The 25711-nt window shown below is 42.1% G+C and overlaps 2 protein-coding genes across 3 annotated transcripts in view; one reads left to right on the top strand and one right to left on the bottom strand.

Annotated features, from left to right (window-relative positions):
- Positions 1 to 16834, bottom strand: part of LOC126297719 (eukaryotic translation initiation factor 2D) — a 119694-nt gene extending 102860 nt beyond the window's left edge. The window contains exon 1 of the mRNA XM_049988858.1: positions 16516 to 16834. Coding sequence (XP_049844815.1) covers positions 16516 to 16577 — 62 coding nt within the window. The 5' untranslated portion in view covers positions 16578 to 16834. The remainder of the gene's footprint in view (positions 1 to 16515) is intronic.
- A 34-nt stretch (positions 16835 to 16868) lies between these two features.
- Positions 16869 to 25711, top strand: part of LOC126297721 (N-fatty-acyl-amino acid synthase/hydrolase PM20D1-like) — a 211721-nt gene continuing 202878 nt past the window's right edge. Inside the window, exon 1 of one of the 2 annotated variants that reach the window (XM_049988859.1) lies at positions 16869 to 17047. The gene's annotated coding sequence lies outside the window, so the exon portion shown is untranslated. The other variant, XM_049988860.1, reaches the window with a different exon arrangement.

Below are 25711 nucleotides of genomic sequence, written 5' to 3'. Positions count from 1 at the left end.
TCCCGATGAGAACTTTAGTTTGCGGCGGCGGCGGTAGGGTTTATATAAGGCTTGCTAGTTAATGGAGCCGTCGGCTGGGCTCACTGTTTTCCAGGGAAAACCAATCGCAATGTTTCCTGGTGTAGCCAATTGCCGTGTGCTGACAAACGTGCGCACGCGAAGGCGGCCAGCGATGGTAGCCGCGAGCCGCCCAGAGAAGTGCGGCCAGCGATGTATTTGGCGGCCGCGTACTGGAGCGCGTTGTTCGATGTTTGTTAGAAGTGGTGTATACCACACCCACCAGTCATTCGAGCGGTTCTAGGTGCTTCAGTCTGGAACCGCGCGACCTCTACGGTCGCAGGTTCGAATCCTGACTCGGGCATAGATGTGTGTGATGTCCTTAGGTTAGTTAGGTTTAAGTAGTTCTAAGTTCTAGGGGACTGATGACCTCAGAAGTTCAGTCCCATAGTGCTTAGAGCCATTTGAACCATTGGAACCACCAGTCATTATACACAACTACGGAGACTTTAGTCTCCTAAACAAAGTCCAGCATAAAACACAACCCTCAACATATTATTCAAAACTCACTGGGGACCACACCACACTGTATGTGGTGAGCAAAACAGGTTACATGAATCCACTGAACTTTCTGAAGCAACGGAAGGTAGAGCATTTCACATACAGAACCGTATTGGAAAAAATACAGCAATATGTGTTCAAGGGGGCAGATCTTCAAACCATGGCCAACACAGTACACCAAGAACTCACTGCCCCAGGCTGGAAGTGCATTCATATAAATCAAATGAGTGAGTTCAGCAAAGTTAGACCTTCACACAATAACATGGTTCAGCTGGCTGACTGTGCGAAATCACACGACCTGCTGAATATAAAGTTATTTATTTATGGGATCGTATATGTAGATATATACAACATGCCATGCACTCCACCAAATACTGTCACAACTGCCAGTGTTTTGCGCATGCTGGTATTCAGTGTGATCTCGCTCCTCGCCACGGCAAATTCCCATATGGCCACACAACATAACAGTGCAAACTCACCCATACAGTACAACGCAAATGCGTCAACTGTGGTGGGGCCCATCCAGGCACCTACTGGGGATGCATTGCCCACAAGGAGGCCAACCAGACACCCCCCTCCCCCCCTCCGCGCCCAGTCAGGCGTGGAATATCCTTTGCTGGTGTGGGGGTTTGCATACCCACCAATGCAGGACAAGCAGAGGGACCTCAGAGCTGCACACTGCACACCTACACAGCCCCCCCCCCCCCCTCCCACGTACCCCAGCAACAGCCAAGTCAGACAACACCCAATATCATACTTGTATCAGTTACACCCCAAGATGCAAATAACACAATCCTACTACCCCCCTCCCCCCGAGACCCTGAATTGCAGCCCACCATAAGCCACACGAAATGCAACTACACAGAAAAGGTGGAGGATGAGAAACAACTGGAACAAAAGGAATATGGCTACACCACAACAAGAACGAAGACAACAAGATACCAATAAGCAGATACACAACTCTGACACCGACCCACAGTACATACCCACTCACAAGAGAGACCACACTGGCGCCCACAACTACTACACAAACAGCAGAATCACAGGCCAGACAACACCAGATTCCAACTAAAGCATCAGCAGCTGCCAACACCACAGATAACCCACAGTCCGACACTCCCATCAATACAACATTCTGAAGAATAATGCAAACATTATTCCCCAGAATCACCACCACCAAAATAGTCATGAAGATTATGAGTCAGGTCACACAACACTTCACGCAGTTGCATTGGTAGATAACGTGCCACTGATGTTAATGCCAGGGACACCTGTTGGGGTCTAGTATCCAAAAAGGCGTCAGATCTTCGTCCAGACAAGGAACATGATGTATGGCACTCAATGCTCGACACGTACCTCTCACAGCACTCCTGTTCCAGTAGTTTTATAAGCTGGTGAACACGGGCATGGACCGCTTAAAGGCTTTTAACTGCTCTACGGAAGGGTGGCGCTGATGTTGCTGTAGAACTCGCCAACACTCTTTAATTGTCTCAGCGACTTCCGGCGACCACCAAGGGACTGTCATTCGTCGGGGGCACCCTATAAACGAGGCATCGCATTTTCCGCCACAGAAACGATCTTTGTAGTGACCTGCACAACGAAGACATCGATGGTACCATGTGGGGGAGATTCAGAGGTGACAGCAGAGGTGAAGACTTCCCAGTCTGCCTTGTTTAAAGCCCATCTGTTTGGCGTCCAAAGGCATGATGCCAGGAGTGACAATAAAATGGGGAAGTGGTCAATACCACACAGGTCATGTGCTCTTCAGTGGATACATGGGAGAAAGCCAGACCTGCAAACCGAGAGATCAATGGCGTGCGGGAACCTGTATTTAAGAGGCAGAGGTCGAGTTGTGACAGTAAATTTTTGACCTCTCTACCTCGAACAGTAAGCATGACGTCACCCCATAAGAGATTAAGCACATTAAAATCTCTCAAAAGTAGGAAAGGTTTAGCAAGTTGATCAATCAGTGCAGCCAATACGTTCAGTGCTACTGCACCATCTGGAAGAAGATACACATTGCAGACAGTTATTTCCTGCATCATCCATATCCTGACAGCCACCGCTTCGAAAGGGTTTTGAAGGGGCACAGGCTCACTACATACTGAGTTCAGGATATAGACACAAACTCCACATGACACTATTATACTCGGTACAGTTTCTGTAACATACCTAATAGCCACGGAGGGCAGGGGTCCGCATTGCCGGGAACTATGTTTCATGGAGGGCAAAACAGAAAGCAGTTGTAAAGCTTAGTGGTTGCCATGGCTCAACCAGGGGGTGGAAAAAACCGCCACAATTCCACTGGAGGATTACGTGATCGTGAAACTAGGAGGGTATGAAACACTCAATGAGGCAGCCTATGCCTCAGGGTCACCGACTACCACCAGATGAGTACCTGTGCGATCGACATGCATTGTTGGTGGGGCCAGTGACATCTAGGTCCTCAACGCTGATCCGTAGGTTTGTTTGGCTGGGAGTGCTCTGGCTGAGAAGTGGGTACTGATGTCCCCGATGGTTTTGGGGGGGGGGGGGGTGTTTCTCCTGTAGTAGGTTGTACAGGAGCAACAGGGAGGGATGATAACGCCGCCCCCCCCCCACCAAGGGGGCAGGTGGAGTCTGACGGCTCGGAGAGCCACCTGCGCTCGGCGGATTGGAAGATGGTAGAAACACTGGCGTAGCGGCAGGTTAGGTTGACGTCATATGCACAGGATATAGCCTCTCATATTTTCTCTTTGCCTCAGTGTAGGTCAGTCAGAAACTGAAAAAACTAAAAATTAAATGGCCTTCGCCATATTGCTTTGGTGGATAAAAAATAAAATGCATTTGACAGCCCATGCGTCATTTGCTAAAATGGCCGGTACCTCATACAGCAAACCCAAGTGGAAACATAAACGGTTAAAAAATGGGCTTTCCATCAGGAAGTTGTGGACGGTTAAAACTTGGGTGCAATGTGTAGAATGTGGTGGGGTCGAGCTACTTATCAAATGACGATGGCTAAAAAGGCAGTTCCCAATGCGGAGCCTAGTCAGAATGACCTCCTCTCAGCGGGAGTGCCAAGAGGCGGTCATTCAAGCTGCTGGAAGAGGCTTAATAAGCTGGAGCTTATTCCCATGTAGGGAGGCCCATTGGCAATGCCAAAGGGACACCACCCCCTGACATACAACAACACAGAGATCATCGGAGGGAATATAGGAACTAGCGGGCAGAGGTATGAGGACTGCAGCCTCGGCAGCAGTGTCAGCAGTCTCATTTCCTGGCACACCGACATGACCAGGAAACCACATAAACATTACAGTGGCTTCACCAAGAGTGAGCATGTGACATTTTTCCTGGACCCACTGCACTAAGGGATGGGTGCGTACAGTGCACACAGACTTTGAAGGGCACTGAGTGGGTCCAAGTAGAGAACACAATTAAGAAGTCTGTGTCACCAGATGTACTCTGTGGCCTGATACAGGACAAAGGGCTTGGCTGTAAATACTTAGCAGTGTGCCAGAAGCAAATATCAAAAGATGCGGGTGCAAATGACGAAGGCATACCTGACCCCATGGCCAGTCCGTGAGCCATCAGTGTATACAAAAGTACTATTGCAAGTTCCAAGCGAAGGTCGTGAAACTGAAGGCAATAGAGTGAGGGTGGAGTAGTGTGACTAGGAAGCGAATGAAGACCAAGGTTAAGATGGGCCACTTCACGAAGCCAATGTGGTAAAGGGTTCACACCTACTGAGAAAGTGGGTGGTAGTGTGAAGGTAAGCTGCCGTAGCATGTGCCGAAAGCGGACTCCAGGAGGGAATAAAAGAAGGACATGTCCCATATTGGTGATCAAAGGTATCATCAAAGGAGTAGGCATTTTACAAGTAGGAAGTAATGAAACAACAACATTTGGTATTTTATGTGACATGTCTATGGCATCTGACAGTGAGAGTCACAGTGTTCTTCTTAATAAATTGAGGTTTTACGAAGTTGATGGTATAGCCAACCAATGGATGATGTCCTACCTAACCAAAGAATGCAAAAAGTTGTACTTAGTAATTCAACCAATGTAATGGATCAACATTAGTTTCACCATTGTCTCTCATTCATGTAAGCAAATATCCATCTGATAAACAAGAAGCTGATGAAACTTGTGTTGTGTCCAAACGCACACACAGCAACAGAAGAAATGGTAACTAACATTTTTAAAAGTACTGTTGAGTGATTTCATCAAATGGTCTCACTCTCACATTCAAAAATAGGCAGCTTACTCAGTTCTGCACACCTAGAGATACTGCACGAATGATAAATGCGACACAGATAATAGAAGTAATAACTAGTGTGGAATATTCAAAAACTATTTTGGTATCCTTATTGCTGAGAATTTAAAAGTAGAAAAACTGACATTCATTATTCAATATTAAGGTTGTATTTTGCACAAAAAGGTGCGCACTGTACAACCACCAAAAATTTGATCACTTACTCAATGATATTAAATACCTAACAGACAGCAAAGTCACATTTGAACAAACTGAAAAAATTTCTCCTGGCGATACCTTCTATTCCACGTAAGAATTTCTGTTTATCTAATATCTAAAAGTGGTGGACAGGAGTTACAAACTCACATCTTTACCTATTAAAAAACTTTTAAATGATCAATATATAAAATGTGCGAATATATATAAAATATGTGAATGTAAAATGAATCTTACCACAATGTTACAATTAATTGTGTAAATGATCCATGGAAAACTAAACCAACTATCTAACAAACAATCTATGAACTTGTGAGGGTAGAAGGGATATCATACAATGAGCAAAAAATTCTCCACAAATTGTCCAGGAACTGGATTGAAGTTATATGAGCCTAAGAACACAAAATGGAGGTACAAACTGAGAAGGGAGAGAGACAAAGTTATAGCCTATCCCATATTATTAATCTGTACACAGAGCAAGCAGTGAAGGAAACCAAGAAGAGATTCAGAAAGATAGTTAAAGTTCCAAAGAAAGAAATAAAATCTTTAGTTTGCAAAGTGACACTGTAGTTCCACCCAAGATGGCAAAGGACTTTAGAAATAGGTTGAATGGATGCACAGTGTTTTGAAGTCCAGAGGATATAAAGTGTAGACTTCCAATGGCAACAAATTCTTACATGAAAGAGAGAGATATTAAAATATCTAATATGATTCAAGTGTTCGGCAGTCTTTTATTAAGATATTTGGATTGGTTGGTTGGTTTAAAAGAGGAGGGGAAAGACTGAACTGCTAGGTCATTGGTCACTTGTTCCGATTAAAAGAATTCCACAAGGGTGGGAGTAAAATAATTGAGACATACAAAACACAGCTGGAAGAAAGGAGAAAACCACAAGAATGACAGAAGGGAGACAAACGCTAAAATGCACAAACTCGGTCAAGAAAACCACAGACGCAAGAAAAATGTAGAAGAGATCAAAACAAGAGAGCTGATTACCATGGCTGGCTGACCATGAGAATAAAAACGAGAACCCAGCCACTCTTCAACACATTAAAACCTCCACCCTAAAAGCACTAGGGTAGAGGATACAGAGGGACAAAGGACATGCACTGAAACTTAGGTCCAATGATTACACCCACCCTCATGAATAAAATGTAAAACTAAAGCTGCTGTTGAGGCATTGTCGCCCAACACCGAAGGTAGGGAACTGGGAAGTTAAAAGTCCGCTGCAGAGCAGCTAAAAGTGGGCAGTACAGCAAGAGGTGGACGGCCATCATTTGTGAGCCACAGCGACACCGAGGTGGATCCTCGTGACAGAGGAGGTAACCATGCGTTAGCTACATATGGCCAATGTGGAGCCAGCAGAGGACAACTGATTCCCTACTCCCTGCGAGAGGACCCCATGGAAGACTAACACATTCGTAGTCTCCTTAATGACACGCAGTTTGTTGTGCGTACTGTTATGCCATTATGTCTCCCAAGGCCGGAACACCGTGCGGCACAAGACAGAATGCAGGTCAGTTTGTTTAGTCCCCCTTAAACAACAACAACAACCACCACCACCACCACCACCACCACCACCACCACCCCCGCCGCCGGTCAGTTTCAGAGATGCCCATCTCCAGAAGTGGTTTCTGCGTAGCCTGTTTGCCCAGCCTGTCAACAAGTTCGTTGCCTGGGATTCTGATATGTCCTGGGGTCCACACAAACACCACTGAACAATGGGACCATTCCAGGGCATAGATGGACTCCTAAATGGACGCTACCAAAGGATGGTGAGGGTAGTGCTGGTCAATAGCTTGTAGGCTGCTCAAAGAATCAGTACACAGAAGAAATAACTCGCCAGGGCACGAGCAGATGTGCTCAAGAGCACAAGATATGGCCGCCAGCTCTGCAGTGAAAACGCTGCAGCCATCTGGCAAGGAGTGCTGCTCAATACGTCCTCCAAAGCCTATCTGACCACCAGCCATAGAGCCATCAGTGTAAACTACTTCATGGCCACAGTACATGTCGAGAATCAAGAGGAAGTGAGAGCGGAGAGCCACAGGGTTAATGGAGTCCATAGGGCCATGCAAAAGGTCCAAAAGAATCTGCAGCCTATGTGGACACCATTGAGGTGTACATGGATGGACCTCGAGGAGACTTGGTAACAGGAAGGACTCCAGTTCAGATAGATAGGCCCGGACGCAAACCACAATCGTAAGCCCTGACCTGGGCCACTGATGCAGTATATGAACCGCCGTGGTTGGGAAAAGAAGAGAGTAATTTGGATGCACAGGAGAACTATGAACGTGTGCAACATAACTGCTGTGTAGTTGTGCACGTCTAACCTTCAACGGAGGGACTACGGCCTCCACCAGGGCACTGGTCACCAGATTCGTTCTGAAAGTTCCCGTCACTAGGCAAACACCACAGTGATGCACTCGGTCGAGTAAATGCAACACTGAGGGAGCTGCTGAATCGTAAACCAGACTCCTACACTCAAGGCAGGATTGAACAAGGGCTCTGTATAGCTGCAGCAGCGTAAAGTGATCTGCACCCCAGTTGGTGTTGCTCAGGCAGCGGAGGGCATTGAGGTGCAGCCAGCACTTCTGCTTAAGCTGACGAAGGTGAGGTAGCCAAGTCAATCGGATTTCAAAAACCAGTCCTAAGGATACGTCTCCACTACAGTGAGTGGATCATCATTAAGAAAAAGTTCTGGTTCTGGGTGGATAGTGCGAGGTTGACAAAAATGCACGACACACGTCTTTGGGGCTGAAAACTGGAAGCCGTCAGCTAGGGTCCATGACTGCACCTTGTAAATGGCTCCCTGTAGGTGCCGCTCAGCAACACCACTATGAGAGGAGCAGTACGAAATGCTGAAGTCTTCTGCATACCGAGAAGGTGAGACAGATAAGCCTACAGCTGCTGCTAGATCATTAATCACGAATCACCACTAAAAATAGAGACACACTCAATATGCAGCCCTGCGCAACGCCATTCTCCTGAATTGGGGGGGAGGGGGCGGGGGAGGAGCGGGGACTATGGGAGACACCAACTTGGACACAGGAAGTACAGAGCAACAGGAAGTTCTGGATAAAAATCGGGAGCGGGCCCTGAGACCACACTCATACAATGTGGCAAGGATATGATGTCACCAGGTCATGTCGTATGCAACCAGATGTTGCTGTCTGGGAAAGACAGTTTGGATGGCAGAGTTGAGGGACACAAGATTATCAGTGGTAGAGCTACCCTGGTGGAAGCTGCCCTGACATGGAGCCAGTAGGCCACGTGACTCCAGGACCCAACCAAACTGCCAACACACCATACGTTCCAGCGGCTTACAAGTTGGTGGGGCTGATGGACTGGTAGATATTCACATCAAGTGGGTTTTGACCGGGTTTCAGCACCAGAATGATGATGCTCTCCCGCCATAGTGATGGAAAGACGCCATCGCACCAGATCGAGTTGAACATGATGAGGAGATGTCGCTTGTAGTCGGATGAAAGATGTTTAAGCATTTGACTGTGGATTCGATCTGGTCCAGGAGCTGTGTTGAGGCTATGTGCGAGGGTGCTGAGGAGCTCCCACTCTGTAAATGGGGCGTTATAGAGTTCACTGTGGCATGTAATGAATGAGGACTTTCCTCTCTACCCACCGTTTGAGGGAGCGAAAGGCTGGGTGGTAGTTCTCCATCGCAGAGGCTCGAGCACAGTGTTCAGCAAAGTGCTCGGCAATTGCGTTTGTATTGGTAGATAACATGCCATTAATGTTAATGCCAGGGACACTTGTTTGGGTCTGGTATCCAGAAAGATGTCTGATCTTCGTCCAAACTTGTGAAGGTAACATATGGCACCCAATAGTCCACATTTTATAAGCTGGCGAATGTGGGCACGAAGCCGCCTAAAGGCTATTAGGTGCTCTATGGAATGGTGCTGCTTATGTTGCTGTAGAGCTTGCAGATGCTCTTTAATTGTTTCAGCGACTACCAAGGGACTGTCTTTCACCAGGGGCACCCTAAAGAATGAGGCATTGCGTTTTCCACCACAGAAATGATCGTTGTAGTGACCTGCTCAATGACAACATCGATAGCATAATGTGGGGAAGAGTCAGTGGTGACAGGAGAGGTGAAAGCTTCCCAGTCCACCTTGTTTAAAGCCCGTCTGGGTAGGTGTTCATGAGCATGATGCCAGGGGAGTGACAGGAAGATGGGGAAGTGGTCACCACCACACAAGTCGTCATGTGCTCTCCCAGTAGACAGATGGGAGAAAGCCAGGACTGCAAACCGAGAGCTCAATTTCCAAATATATGTCAGGTGCAACACTGAAATGTGTGACGCCACCTGTATTTAAGAGGAAGAAGTCAAGTTGTGACAATTTTCGACATCCCTATCTCAACCAGTAAGCATGGCACCACCCCACAAGGGGTTATACGCGTTAAAATCTCCCAAAAGTGGGAAAGGTTTAGGGAGTTGATCAATCAGTGCAGCCAATACGTTTAGTGCTACTGCACCATCTGGACACACTGCAGACAATTATTTCCTTAGTCGTCCTTATCCTGACAGCCCCAGCTTCAAGAGGGGTTTGAAGGAGCACAGGTTCACTACATACTGAGTTCAGGACATAGACACAGACTGCACCGGTTCCTGTAATATCCCTTATAGCCACAGAGGGCAGGGGTCTGCATTGCCGGGAACCAGGTTTCCTGGAGAGCAATATAGAAAGCGGGTGTAAAGCTTAACAGTTGGCACAGCTCAGCCAGGTGGTGGAAAAAACTGCCACAATTCCACTGGAGAATTAGGTGATCATAAGACTGAGAAGGCACGAAACGCTCAATGAGGCAGTCTATGGCAGGTCTAGGTCCTCAGTGGATGCCAGAATCTCCACCTCATCTTCAGACACAGATCTTTTAGGCAGAGGTGTTGTGGCTGCCACAGCAGTGCCTTGGTTTTTGGGGGTCTTTCTTTTTAGGTTTCTCTTGTTGCTCTTTAGGTTTGTCCGGCTAGGAGGGCTTCACTGATTCAGTTTCAGGGACTGAGGAGGACTGTGAAGCCCTAAGACCAGCTACCTGTGGTTGCTTCAGCCACTGGCGGGTGTCAGCTTTGCCACTGGTAGCAACCTGGGAAGGGAGTGACCAAGGGATAACTTCCTGGGGAGAGAAGCCGAAGAAGAATTATGCTTCTCAGGCTGAGAAGTGGGGCCGTCAGGTGTTGCTCCTGTAGTAGGTTGTGCAGGAGCAACAGGAGGGCAGTGCCCCCCACCATCAAGGGGGCAGGTGGAGTCTGACAGCTCTGAGAGCCACCTGTATGCGGCAGAACGGAAGATGGTAGAACCGTTCTCATAGCGGCGGGGCACGTTGACGCCATATGCACAGGATGTAGACACTCATATTTTCTCCTAGCCTCCGTCTAGGTCAGTTGGTCCAGGGTCTTTTATTCCATGATTTTCCTTTCTTTCTGGAGAGTCCTGCAGTCTGGTGAGCAAGGCGAATGGTGCTCTCCACAGCTAACGCAGTTTGGAGGTGGGGCACACGGAGTATTGGGATGTGAAGGACATCACAATCCTGACAGGTGACGCTGGAAATACGGCGGGAAGACATATGGCCAAACTTCCAGCACTGCATCAGGGGAGTGAGATATGGCTTTACATCACAGCAGTAGACAATCACCTTGAACTTCACGGGTAATGTGTCTGCCTCGAAGGCCAAGATGCAGGCACCAGTGGCAAGCTGATTATCCCTTGGACCCTGGTGGACGCCCCAGACGAAATGGACACCTCGCCACTCTAAATTCACATGCAGCTCATCGTAAGACTACAAAAGAAGGTCCCTATGAAATATGATACCGTGGACCATATTTAAGCTCTTATGGGGTGTGATGAAAACAAACATCCCCCAGCTTGTCACAGTGCCCTTCACTGGGCAGAGGATGCTGTTTTGATCAAGACCAACCCTGACCGCATTTTGGACAAGCCCTGCACCTCCCAAAACTTGTCCTCTAAATGCTCCACAAAAAGCTGAGGTTTCATTGATAAGATTCCCCATCAACCGTTGTACATACAAAGTACCAGGGTGAATAAGATTCGCTGCCACCCTTAGCCTGGCATTCCACCCATGGTGTGGGTGGGGGGTTATCAATTTAGGGTCATATTTTCATATTTCTTAGCATTAAAGTTAGACCTTGTACACTTAGAGACTGCTGGTGTTTGACCACCAGCAAGAGATAACTTACTCCGCTTCATGGCGTGACATCTGCCCTGATGCCACCCACTCTGACAAGGGGCCCTCCCCACGTGTGCCACCCAGCCTCAGCAAGGGCCACCTGGCAGGATGGCCATTGCCAGGAGTCCCAATGCCCCAGAGTGATGGGCATCTACTCCTTGGCATATGTGGGAAGTTAACAGTGCAGGCATCAGCAGAGCGATCCTTGTGTGGTCAGTGGGCTACAACCAACAGGGTACATGGCGGCCCTACCACAACGGACTGGCTACCATGCTGGGTACCATGTGCAAACGAGCTGAGAAGTCCATTATCATTGACAGCACAGAAAGTGATATTGCACGGAGGATGGAGGAAAATGCAGCCAGGAGGGTGACCTCGCCCATCAGCTGGAAAATGAGCGGAAGTGCAGATCCATGTCGATGAAGGATTGCAGATCCATGTTGACGAAGGATGCGAAAGGTCTCAGCACATGATGGACACTATGCACCGCATTAGGCACCCTTCCCCAACTGGCTCGCTCTCTTCGGGAAAATTTTGAAAAATGGTCAAACCTCCAATGGACCATCACATAAAGGCCGAAACATGCAAGACACCTTTTAGTCGCCTCTTACGCCAGGCAGGAATACCTCTGGCCAATTCTAACCCCCGGACCTGCAGGGTGAACCTTATTTGGAATGTACCCTTGTACGGAAGTGAAACTTCAACAATAATCTGCTCAGACAAGAATAGATTAAAAACTTTTGATATGTGGTGTTGAAGAAGAAAATTGAAGATTAGATGGGTGTATCACATAACTGTTTATTTATCTTCATTCATCTAAGAACCAGCTAACAATGATATAGGATTTGTCAAGGTAATACAGTGTAAATAAATAGGTCAAAATACAACACACACAGTTATCTAACTTGCTCATGCACATGTCTCCTCGTAAGGACGGCAAAAATAGTCTAAGAGGACTAAACAAGTGGTCGGCCATGGCCTTGACTGTGGAACCATTCTAGCATTTGCCTTGGTGATCTAGGAAAACCCAAATTATGATGGCTGGATAGAGCAATTCCATCCTTCTGAGCATGAGGTCAGTGTCTCAATAGCTTTACTGCTTCATTCCGTCCCTATTGTATTATATTCCTCGATTTAATCATAGATGCAATTTGTTTCAGGTTACTTGTAATATACAACATAGTTTCATTATTCATTTTCACACATATCAGAGACACCTGCTGATGACTCATGTACTATTTCCAATAACTTTTAATACAAATCATAGTTCTGCTCTTCATTACCACACATACTAAGGCATATGCTGATGACTCCTGGACTGTGAAGATGCTGCTGTGCCCCTTGCATCAACTCCCGACTCCATTCAAACCATATTCAACTATCCTCCTCTGTTCACTTGACAAAGTGAGTCAGCAGACATTACTATCGTGTATTTTGCATCTTGACACAATTTTCCGATGAAAACAGTAAATTATGATCATGTATTAAAATGCAGCAAGGTGGTGGTGGTGTCATTCCCTTTCATTATGGGTCATTGCTCTAAGTCCTTTAAGTACTCTTTGCATTAGTATGCATTACTTATGAACAATTTTTTAGCTGTCATTCAAACCAATGTATTTTACCAATCAAAACCTTTGGCAATTTATTATACAATTTTATCCCTTTATATAAAATACTCTTTTGAGGTTTTTTTCCTAGGTACATGGAACTCCAAACTGGCTCTTGCTCCATGATTACGTATGGAACTATTACTGAAATATTTAGTAATGATTTTCCCGCTGTGCATCACACATTGGTAGATATACTGACTTGGTGCAGTAAGTACACCCACTTTTTAAAAATAACTCCTTACAAGAAGTCTGATTACTACTATTAGTTATTATTCTTACAGTCCTCTGTAGTACATGTTATGTGCCTAATAAGGAGGTGGTTGTTGTTGTTGTGGTCTTCAGTCCAGAGACTGGTTTGATGCAGCTCTCCATGTTACTGTATCCTGTGCAAGCTGCTTCATCTCCCAGTACCTACTGCAGCCTACATCCTTCTGAATCTGCTTAGTGTATTCATCTCTTGGTCTCCCTCTATGATTTTTACCCTCCAGTACTACATTGGTGATCCCTTGATGCCTCAGAACATGTCCTACCAACCGATCCCTTCTTCTAGTCAAGTTGTGCCACAAACTCCTCTTCTCCCCATTTCTATTCAATACCTCCTCATTAGTTATGTGAAGTGAATTGGTCAAAGAAGAGCTTTATGACACAATTTCAATAAAAGAAGGTACAGATTGATGAAACACACCCTCAGGTTCCAGGAACAGTTAATTTGGCAATAGGAGGATGAGTGGAAAGGGGGGGGGGGGGGTTAAAAGCTGTAGAGGAACACCAAGGCTTGAATACAGTAGCCAGATTCAAATCAATATATACAGTAACAGTTATGCAGATATGAAACACTCGCTTGAGGTAGACCAATATAGAGAGCTGAAACGAACTTGTCTTCAAACTGATGACTACAATGACAACAAAATATTATGACTGACACAACCAAACACCTTGAATAAAATTAACAAGATCCCAACTGGCAATATTTTATGCAAATATGACATTACCACTCAGGGTGGGTGGCAAATCTTGTGTACATTACATTCTCAAAAAGTTTGGAAAACTATGTAAGGAGTGAGACTAGCTAGTAATTACGGACACAAAGAGTCAACTTTCTTATAATGATGCTTAACAATAGCACACTTTAGTATGTCTGGAGAAATACCCTTAATTACTAAACACATTAGGGCCATGAATTTTTAGCATCTTATTAGAAGTACCATTAACTCCATATGAAGTTTTGCTTAAGAGGATCAAGGATAATTTTCTTTACTTTTCATTTTACTGTTTTACTCTTGCTTTATACGGTTTTCACCTATTTTTTCCATTTACTTTAAAAAAGTAGTTATTAAATGTATCTACTACCCATGAACTGTTTTTAATCATGCTCCCATTCTAGTAATAGAATTAATGTCAGCTTCTGTGGATTCTTTCTTTTAATCTCTTTTATCAATATTCTATAATGATTTGAACTTTTTTACCAATCTGTCAGTTTCTGACAAGATATGCAAACTCTTCTATTTCTTGTACAGCTACTCTCATTTACTCATTGTACTACTAATTATATGAGTGTAATTCTGGATATTTCATAATACCTCTTTTTTGGTTCTGAAGATGCTTTGTATCTGTAATGATGCAAGATATCTTTGAAGACTTCCTACCACTGAATTAATAATTTTTTGGGGAAAAGGCATTCATTCATAATGGGCATAACACTTATTAAATTGTTGAATTTAGGCATCAACTGAACCTACATATACCAGATGCTGGTTTCATCCAACAACATAATGATGATGTGGCAGATGACAGCTTATGTTGGCAAGCAAAACAAGAACAGAATACTGACAATATTTCCTTTGTGTTTATATTGTTTTTGATTGTAGGTTGTGGTGACTGACTGACCTGTAGCGTACACTCATGTTAGGTTGGAAGGTGACAGTTTGGTTATGAATTGGCAAAGCCAATGACGTGCAGATGAAGGTGCATGTGATATACTGATCTGTAGCATATCCTAAGACCTATTTCAGGCTCAAAGGTAACAGCTTGGTTCCAAGTTGGCAAAACAGTATTGCTTCAGTGGATCTGAATTTAGTCTGGCACTCCTACAATTTTTTAAAGTTCTTTTTGTATTGTATTGTTTATCATCTTGATTATATTATTGTATTGTACCAGTTTTGAATCATTCATCTATCATGTGTAATATACCAGTATGTATTGTATTGTATGATATCTATATTGTATCTGCTTTGACTCGTTCCACATCCATGCGTAATCACGCATTACTGGATCTATGGAATATGTATCTCAAATAAATAAATCTCTCAAATCTTCCAGTGGGTTTTTTATCACCCTGGTTGTCACTGTGTTTCTGGGCAGTACATGCAGGTTAAGTTATGCAATTTTAATAATCTTTAATCATGATATAGCAATTTGTGTAGACCACAGACAGGATATGCATGTGCATATTTAGGTTTTGCTTGTATGAATACACTGCCTTTCTGTGTGCTACTGTCTGGAGTTAATCGAATACAGAAATGTATGTCCAATACTTAACTGCATATAGAAAACAGTACCCACAAATCAGTTTTTTCCGTAATATTCCCTTAAAACAATCTAATTAGAAGCACCACAAATCAGTAGTCTATTTCATCTATCTATTGTTCACATGCACTCGCAAAATAGTCAATCCGCTCACAACTATTATGTTGTGTGCTATCTTCAATAAGTGACCTAAATTTCCCATTTACCATTCCTGTGTTTTATAGGAAGAAATTTTGACTTTTGACACCACCATTAAGGTTAGGTTCCCTCAATATTGTCACTCATGTGGTCACCACTGTCTTTATTATCTAGTTATATTTGATTTTCTTTAAAGCAAAGGGCCAAGTTCAGCGTCATGAGGCTCACAAAGTACAATGTACACAATTTCCACTCTAAAACCATCTATTATACCTGATGCATAATATTTTATGCCGTATGTTGAAGCTTCACTACACCACAGCAAATTCCACAGAAAAGTTCTCAAAGTATACAAATACTGACATCTGTCAAAAATATTATGTTCAGGTATAAACAACTGTCTTAAAGGACGGCAACAGTCACATGAAGAATTGGTAGTAGTGCTACTGGCATCCAAAGAAACTTATGTCGTCTGACAACTTCCTTATCCTTTTCTCGGTATTCTGGAGCTACGATTAACGTTTTTTATACGCGCCTTCTAAATTAGCACATCACTGTTTCATAAAGCCTAACAGATTATATTTCTAATTATAGTAAGTGCATCATTACTTTTGTGTAGGAGATTAATACAGTTATGGTACAGCAGCTGCCAATCCTATTTCGCTGATAAGGCACAATTCCGGGAGTGTTTATATTTAATTACATGGAAGTATTCTGGGGCAGTACTCCAAACTTCACGTTAATGCAACTGAATCTAACGATAGAGCAATTTTGTCTCATCAAGACGACAAACGCACTTCGAACTTCCCGGACCATGGAATCAATAACAGCCGCACAATACTACACAACAGTCAGTATGGCTGGCTCTCTACACTACCAAGCAGTTTTGGGCTATGCTGCGAGGTACATCTCTCTAGCCCTTAACCACGTTACACTGTTATAAGTGAAATATAATATCCTTCTTCAGTCACAACTGGTAATTACACAATGTTACCATTTGAAAATATCATCGTGTAGAAAGAAGAAACTGTACCAACCTTTCTGATCCTTTAAGTTGAGAGTTTGTTTTCACTTTAAAAGTCTTACTAAACAGCGTCATCTCACTTTATGCAACGGTAAGTATGTAATTTTGTGTCGTCGATTGCTGTTCTCACACCTCAGTTATTACACTGTTTAGATACACCCGCCTGTGTGTAGTAAAGATGTCTCTTTGATTTTGTAATAAAATGCTTTTCCGTGTCAATGTGGAATATCGTCAGTGCTTTATACCGTAATAGCTTCTACGACTCTTATGCATATTAGAGATATTAAATATGGTGTTGTAAAAAAGTGGAGTGTTTTCTAAATATCAGAGATCTTTTGACTTCGGCGATGACGATGCGGCAGACAGAATCGAATGTGGTATCGGTTGTCATGTATGATGTTTGATAACTTTTCGTTGTTAGGAACGGAGCCTTATTATTTTTGCCCTGTTAAGGAGAGATGATTGTTACCGATACAACAAATTTGTAACTGTCATCGTTGGGAGATTGTTTTTTTTTTATATATACATCATTCTTCAATGTCTAGGTCAGTGAGTGCTTTCGAAGGTTAAGTTTTAGTTGCAGTAATAACAGTAGATGAAAAGGCGATAGAATGCTCGTTTCTGATGCGGCGTAAGGCACTCTTATATTGTTGTCGTGTTAATAAGTGGATTTGTTATTGTGTATCGTTAGTTTTGTACTTTCATAGGTGCTTTGAGAAATCGCTTGGAATGCACTATGCTGTAGACTGTTGGTTCCTTAGGGAACTGTGTTTATTGAAATCTTTCGATCATGTAAAAAAAAAAAAAAAAAAAGTAGTTGTATTTGCTTCTCGTTTTCTGTGGCGTTAGAGATTAGAATTGATTTGGAGCAGCATCTCATGCTTCATTCGGACAAATTTCTCAGTAATTGTAGTGAGCAAATTGTTTCAGCCTTGTAATTTTCTCAGTTCTTTTCCGTATTAGTATTAATTTTACGCGACATAATTATCCTCGTGCACCTATTCCACCTGCTACGCATTTTTTTTAAATATTTCTTTTATTATCAGTGCCACGTTAATGAGTAGTTAGGACCGGAATGGGCTGCACCAAAATTATATTAATGTACTGAACAATACAGCACTAAAACGAAGTTTTAATAACATTAAAAGTACAATAACAGTGTTGCTGATAGTCTCGTAGCACCAAATTTTAAGTTAGACTGCATCCACACCCTTAATCTGCAAGCCACCGTGAAGTGCATGACAGAGTACTTCCCATTCTACCAGTTACTATCGTATCTTCTTGTTTCATTCACGTATGGAGCATGGGCAAGATGATTGTTTAAATAGCTCTATGAGCACTGTAATTAATCTAGATGTGTCCACATGATCCCTACATGAGGGGCTGTAGTATATTCCTAGAATCGTCAATTAAAGGTGTTTCTTGAATCTTTTTTAAGTATGCTATATTGATATAGTTTGCATCCATCTCCCAAGTGTCTACCAGTTCAATTTTCTTGCACGTCTCCATGACACAATCATGGGCAAAACAAACCTGTGACTGTTCATGCTTCCCTTGTCTGTATATATACAGTATCTCCCATCTGGCCTATTAGGTCATAATTCTGTAACTAGGAAAAAAAAATCGACAGAGTATAGTGGATGTTACTGTAGGTCACTCAGCATTTTTGCTTTAAACAATTCTGTAGGTAGGGACTGAACACTATTTGGCATTGGCACTAAACATTTTTGTAGCCACCTGCTGGGAATTATCTTGTGTTTTGCTCACTTGATGTCTTGACCTGTCTAGATTGGCCTAATTCCCAGTGCCCAGTGTTGTATATGTGAATTTGATATTTCTTGCTGTGCTTCATTAGAATGAGGCAGTCGAACACACTCTGAGGAGTGATCCTCAGTACTGTCTTTCTATAGCAGCAGCACATTCCTGCATCTTCCAGGGTGGCCCTGTAGCTGCAATCCATAACCTGGTGAGGCTGCAGAATAAAGTCCAGTAGACTGTTTGTAGGCATTGTTCTGTTACAGTGCATTTTAATTTCCTCAGAAGGTGGTACTGTTTTGTTACAATGCATTTTAAATTCGTTGGAAGGTAGAGGAATTGTGAAGACTTGATGTTCTCATCTATGGTGTGCCCTTTCCAAGTTGTTAGTTGCAGAAGACACCGAGAGATTTAACGACTCCAACATTACCTATTGTCACAAACGACACTTCATGGTCAGTGGTTTTATTTATTTACACTATATTTTAATTAAACCACTGATTGGCCTCACTGAACAGAACACCTGCTTGTTGTAGAGCGTGCATGTTACTGTTCCACAGTCAGATACAGTTGTAGCCTACAAACTGTAGAATTTGTCAGTTTGAACATCAACTATTAACAAATATTACAAATGGAGACAATAGTGTGGATCCCTGCAGCACATTGTGTTGCAATTTTCTCATGGACTTCACCTTGATGTGTAACTTGATACCTGTTAGATTGGAGTCAAGGGTTGTTACGGTAGCTACCCAATTCTCTAGGATTTTAATTTAGTAAGCAGGATTATGCATGATGCAATGAAACGTTTTACAAAATCATAAAGTAGCAGCACTGTAGACACTTGTTCTTCGAAAGATTCATTTATATTTGATCATAGGCCTCAGATTGTAGTTGTCTCAAATGTACTCTTCCCAAACTATATTGTGCCTCATGAAAGAGGTTATTGTCTCCAGAGTATGGTAGACGTTGGTGTTTTGTTCTAAATTCTGTCACCTTGGCCAGCTAGCAAATAGAGACTTGGCTGAAAACAAAGTGTGACAGGGTAGTTGAGTTTGTGGCAACTATCTACCACTCAAACAACACCTTTGTGCTTTTTGCTCTTTGGTTTAACTTCTTTTGTTTTCGCATGCTGGCTGGTTCACTTACTGTGTTCCTGTGTATTTGATATTTGTGACTAAAACTGTGTTGAATAAGTTAATGTGTGTTGGTGCTACTATTCCCTCGTATACAACAATGGGGTTGAAGTTACCACAAGTTTTTCACATCAGTACTGATGTAACATGAAGATGCTTATGGAGCAATAGAGAACAAATTAACATTTAATGATTTATCTTCTTACTGTATGTTGTAATGTACCCACTTATTCACGCCTTGCAAGTTTGAAAATACTATTCATATGTTAAGATTAATAATTTACTTTGAATCAAACATTTCAATTTTTGCAATGCACTGATGGAGAAAAACTTTTTTCTTTTTAATGCAGGGTGTGTGCAGTGTAGCACAGAAAATCTTGATATTTTTTTGTTATAATTGAAACTGTACTTATTGAGACGTAAATTATTTGTTGTACATGAGGCACAGTATGATACAGAACAGGTCAGCATATTCTGTTAAGTTTTCACTCAAACATGTATCTCACTACATGTTATAGTGGTCTTCAGTCTGAAGAGTTGTTTGATGTTGCTCTTCATGATGGTCTGTCTGGTGAAAGCCTCTTCATCACTGCATACCTACTGCTACCTCCTTACTGTTTTCTAGCCTTGGTCTCCATTAACAGTTTTTACATTGAACACTTCTTTCCATTGCCAAGCTGGCGATTCCTTGATGCCTCGGGATGTGTCCTGTAAATTGATCTCTTCTTTTAGTCAAGTGTTTTAGGTTCACATGGAAGGTGATAGTTTAGTAGTGAGTAAGCAAAGTAACAAATTGGTCTGTAGTGTAGCCATATATCTATCCTCACTCCATGTGTAAAGCAGTATTTATTTAAAGAAAACTCCAAAGTAAATTCAAGAAAACAATTTTTATTGTAGGCAGATCTTTTGTGACTCTTTTGGCGTATATACGAGGGTCACTCCAAAAGAAATGCACCTTATTTTTGTAAAAATACAGTTTTCATTCTGCATGTGTGAAAGTTTTACCATGTGTAGATACATCCTTCCCACTTGTTTTTAAACTTAGTTCAACCTGTTCCCGTGAGTGGCGCCATCACAGCTTGACGTTCGTCAGAAACAATGTGCTGTCATATAATTCCTGTGCTGTGAAAAGGAAACAGTGGGAAACATCCACAAGAGTTTGAAAAAGGTGTGTGGAGATGCTGCTGTCAATCACAGTACAGTTAGTCGGTGGGCAAGCAGGTTACATGATGAAAGCAGACACGGCAATATTGAGGATTGTCCTAGCAGTGGCAGGTCTCGTACTGCACACACTCCAGACAATGTGCAGAGTGTTAACGAATTGGTGACTGCTGACAGACGCATCACAGTGAATGAATTGTCACACTACGTTAGGATAGGGGATGGAAGTGTTTGCAGAATACTGAAAGTGTTGGCGTTAAAAAGGTTTGTGACAGTTGGGTTCCCAGGATGTTGACAGTGGCTCACAAGAAAAATGGTACGCAGCGAACTTTTGGAACAGAACGAGAATGGTGGAGATGAATTTCTTGGAAGAATTGTGACAGGTGATGAAACATGGCTCCATCATTTTTCACCAAACGAAGAGGCAATCAGTGGAGTGGCATCATGATGCAAATTCACCAAAGAGAAGACAAAATTCAAAACCACACCCTCTGCTGGAAAAGTTATGCTTACGGTGTTTTTTGATTCCGAAGAACTCTTGCTTGTGTACATTGTGCCAAGTAGAACCACCATAAATTCGTGCATATATGATGACACTGAAGAAACTTCAGTTTGACTGAATTTTGTTCGACCACATCAGCAAAAGTAGGATGTTTTGCTGTTGCATGACTATGACGGCCACATGTCAGTCAAAAAACCATGGCTCCGTGTGACTATCATCTCCTTGGGAAACTGAAAGACTATCTGCATGGAACAAGGTTTGAAGATGATGACTCCCTTGTGCACACTGCCAAACAATGGCTCCAACAGGTTGGTCCAGGATTTTACCGTACAGCTATTCAAGCGCTGGTTCCAAGATGGTGTAATTCAGTTGAGAGGGATGGAAATTATGTGGAGAAATGAAAATATTGCTCCTAAAGAATGTATCTACACACTGTGAAACTTTCAAACATGTAGAATAATATATGATTTTTTTTTTTTTTTTTTTTAAGTGTGAATTTCTTTTGGAGTGACCCTCGTATCCTACATAAACTATGAAAAGTCCAAGGAAAGCCACTGTGTAACACTTATGCTGAAATGAAAAGATCACAGCCAATTTTTTCCCCTGTTCTTGTCCTACTGGAACTGTAACTCATCTCTGATGCTTTGTCAGCTGTAGCTGTAGAAAATTTGTTTCCTGAAATACCAACTGCACTGCTGATTCTATGTCGTTTTTGCCCTAGTGTCATCAAATTCTGTTACCTGCATTAATATTTGGAAACCCCAAAGTACTTTATCCATTATAAAGGAATGCTGGGCTTTTTGACGAATTTCAGCTTGATTCACTATGTTCTCACTTAAAGTCAGATTGCCAAATTTTTAGTCATGCATTGGCTACATACCAGTTAGTAGCAACACTGCATACTTTCACCCAAAACTAGGTCTCTCTTACATTTTCGAAATTAAACAACTGAGATGATGATTAATGACTGTGAGGCTCTTAGGAGGGCATGCAGAAGAGAAAAAAAGCAAGTTTGATTAATGTACTTTAAATTTAAATATCAGCACACAAACAAATGAAAGCCCCATAAGCAGACATTTGAGAAGTAATTTCATTCTGTGGAAGTCATACTCACTCACTCACTACAAAGTGTACATTGTTTGGAAATAACAGTCATAGGTTACAAAGTCATTTAAGAACCTATAAAAATAAAATAATTTATTACAGTCATTAGCTCACACACTAGTTGCTTTGAAATGCTGGACATCGAAACTGTTACTGGGCAGTTGTGTAACCCACAACCTCTGGTGTAAATTGTGACAGTGAAGTGTTGGGTGTGTGCCAATGTGTTGCATCGAATCTTTGACATAAGGTTAGGCAACATGGAGACATGAGTAAGTGGAATAAAGGAGCTTTTGTGTTTGAATGAGCCCATGACCTCACCGTGAATAAAGTTCCCTATTGCGTTGATGTGTCAACGCAAACTGTCCCAATCTCTTATCACATATCACAATATGTTGACTGCACAAATGGCCCAATGAGGCAATTAACCTGCAGTTGTGGTGTATGAGTTTCATGTGGTGGATGCACTCTTTTAGGTTGTTGTGAATGTGAACCAGAATGTTTGTTTTGACGTTTTGAATAATCAAATGTTACACGTTCTCTGTATCTTCATGGTAAGTATGCTATAGAAACTCCCATCTTATAAGATAACAGGCATGTTAAATGCACAGGTCTGCAACCATGTGTTCCTGGTTTAACAAACACTTAGGCATCCTATCCCACCATGACTGGACCAGAATCACCAGGAAGTATCCTGAGCTGTGTGGAACAGTTAGTTATACATAGCAATCAATATTGTCACAATGTAGTTGTATTGGATCTAATCATCAATGAGTGATGTTATATGGCACACCAGAAGAAATTTGTCAGCTTCCTTCCTACCTAAATTGACACTACTTTAGAGGCTAGAGGCAGTGCTGCTGATAGAAGCATGACATGTCATGAGGTTGACTGGTTTTTTGTCTTGTGTACAGTGTAGTCATATTTCACAAGGGCTGCATCCAGGAAACTCCACTGCAGATCTCTGAGGTTAAGAGGTAGTTACGTGTAGTGAATGCTTGTAGCAAAAAATATTTTTATTCACCCCAGAAATGCTGTTGTGTGTTCTTACACACGACTATGAGAAAAATCATAATTATAATTTCTACAAGTGTTATGACTAACTCATACTAAGTAAAAATAATAAGTATGGGACAAATCACAATCACATTTACCCAGAGGACCAGAATGAAGTAAACAGCTTTAAAGTTCTGGAACATAAGAAAGTATTCATTTGTTATTTTAGACTGGCATTCAGAAATTCTTCTACTTTATAGAAATACTTCTTCCTGGATAGAATATTTTTACTTTTTATGAATCCTCTGTTCAACCTTAAGTGTGCATATAGCTTGTTGTATAAAACAACTCGCGCCTTACAATTCTGTGTCCTTTACATAATCATTGACTAATTGTAGATACAACATTGGAATCATGGGTATGATTTCAGTGGATGTATTTTTTTTAAATATGTAAATTTTCATGAATAATACACATTTTTTGTGAATATAAATACAAGGCAGTGGCAGGATATTGAGCTTGTAGTTGTTTTGTGGTGGAGGAGTAGTAGTGAGGTATTTGTCTTGTAATCTTAGTTATTCTCTCTCTCTCTCTCTCTCTCTCTCTCTCTCTCTCTCTCTCTCTGTCTGTGTGTGTGTGTGTGTGAGTGTGTGTGTGAGAGAGAGAGAGAGAGAGAGAGAGAGAGAGAGAGAGAGAGAGAGAGAGAGAGAGAGATCTAATTAGAATGTGGTATGTGGGTATTGAGTATACAAGTGCAAAGTACGGTCATTTAGCATTTTGATGTTACAGGATTTACTTAATACGTTAAATGGATAGCACAAAGTGCTCAGTCTATTTGCTTACTTTTTATGCATGTCTTATAGTGCGTCATATGTCCACACTTCAAGGAATTTAATGGTTATTTCATGGTCTTTAGGTACATTTCAAAATCTTACCTAATCCATCATTGATTAAACTACAGTTGATAGGTGAAAATTTTGTATACAGTTTTGTCCTTGTCCAGAAGAAGGTTGTTTCTGTGTAAACAATATACTAGCTTGGTGTTCACATCACAAATGTTGTTGAGTTCCTTAGCACAGTGATTTGAACGCACTATTTGGTGTCAGCAAACATTACTGGTAAATCTTTTTGGATTGCTTTAGGGCAGATTGCTGATAGATATAATAAACAAAAGTGAGCCAAATGTGGACTTTCATATTCTAAAGAACCTTGGATATGACTCATAGTATCAAGATGGATCTGTAGCTATTGACATCCCATTCACCCTTTTGAAAAGGAAAAACAGGTTTTCCAGCCTTGAAAATTTTAGGGAACTTGCCTGACAGCAAGGAGCATTTTATTATTTCTGAAAAAGGGGTAAGACCCCTGATGGCAGCTTTGTTTGAGAAGGATGGGAGTCGATCAAGAAATAATGTTTTGAGGAATAACTCTGATTCTGAATGGAGAGAGGGTATTGGAGATCAATTTGGAAAGAAATTTTGTTGCCAATGTTTACGAAGTGCTTGTTAAATACTTAACACATTTAGGGTCAGAGAGAATACTATCCTCATTCTTAATGTATGTTACTGAGTGCCCCTTGCTTTTCTTCTCAACTGTCTCATTGGTAACTTTCCACATGGCTTTAGATATATTCTTAGAGTTGAGTGTAAACTACCAGTTGCACAGTTTATTGACTTTGCAGATCACTTTGTGGAGGCTTTATTTACACATTTTTGAAAAGTCCTGGACTAACTCTTTGTCTGTGGTCCTGCTATATACAAGTAACTGACTTGAATTTTTGAAAGACATTTGTATGACCAAAGTTAACCATTTCTTACTAGATTATTTGCATTGACACTGTGTTGTTCTAAACTTTTCCCATTGTGAATAGTTGATTTGGTAAATGTGTAAGGGTAGTGAGTTTACTGTGATCCGAGAAGCTCACATCTGTTACTTCTACAATGCAGTTAAGATCGGTCACTACCTGATCAAGGCAGAAACTTATCTTTGTTGTTATCATGCCTTTCTCATGTGTGTTAACTGAGCTCATTAAAGTGTTATGTTTCTAGATCTGTTTTCACATAGTTTCTCCAAATACTTCTCTTAGTAAGCTGATCATGTTTCCACTGGGGGAATCTACAGAAGGGCCCAGAGCAATGCAGACACAATTTGATAGTCAATATTAATGGAACAGAATGACATACCACTGAAATTCTTGCATGGGGGAAGAATGCTTTGTGTGTTCAAAGTAACCCACCATAGCAGCCAAACAATGTCGATGCTGCTGAACAGTTGACCAAACTACAGCTGTCAGTGTTGTCAGGGTGATGTCCACACAAGGCATCTCAAGGGTTTCTTGTAGCTCATTTAGTGTAGGCTTCTGTTGATAAACTTGATTTTTGAAAGTCCTCCATAGGTAGAAGTCGAGATGTGTAAGTTCTGTAGACTAGTGGGTACACAATAGCTCCTCTTTGACCTATCATCATCCAGTAGATTTTCATCCAATTAGGCTCTGTCATCTCTGTGGCAGTGAAGCGGAGCACAATCTTGTCGTAGGTAAAACCTTTCATTTCCAAACATTT

The sequence above is a fragment of the Schistocerca gregaria genome, chromosome X, assembly GCF_023897955.1.
Source record: "Schistocerca gregaria isolate iqSchGreg1 chromosome X, iqSchGreg1.2, whole genome shotgun sequence".
NCBI lineage: Eukaryota > Metazoa > Arthropoda > Insecta > Orthoptera > Acrididae > Schistocerca > Schistocerca gregaria.
The sequence above is the reverse complement of the archived record's forward strand: the minus strand, read 5'-3'. Positions and strand labels throughout refer to the sequence as shown.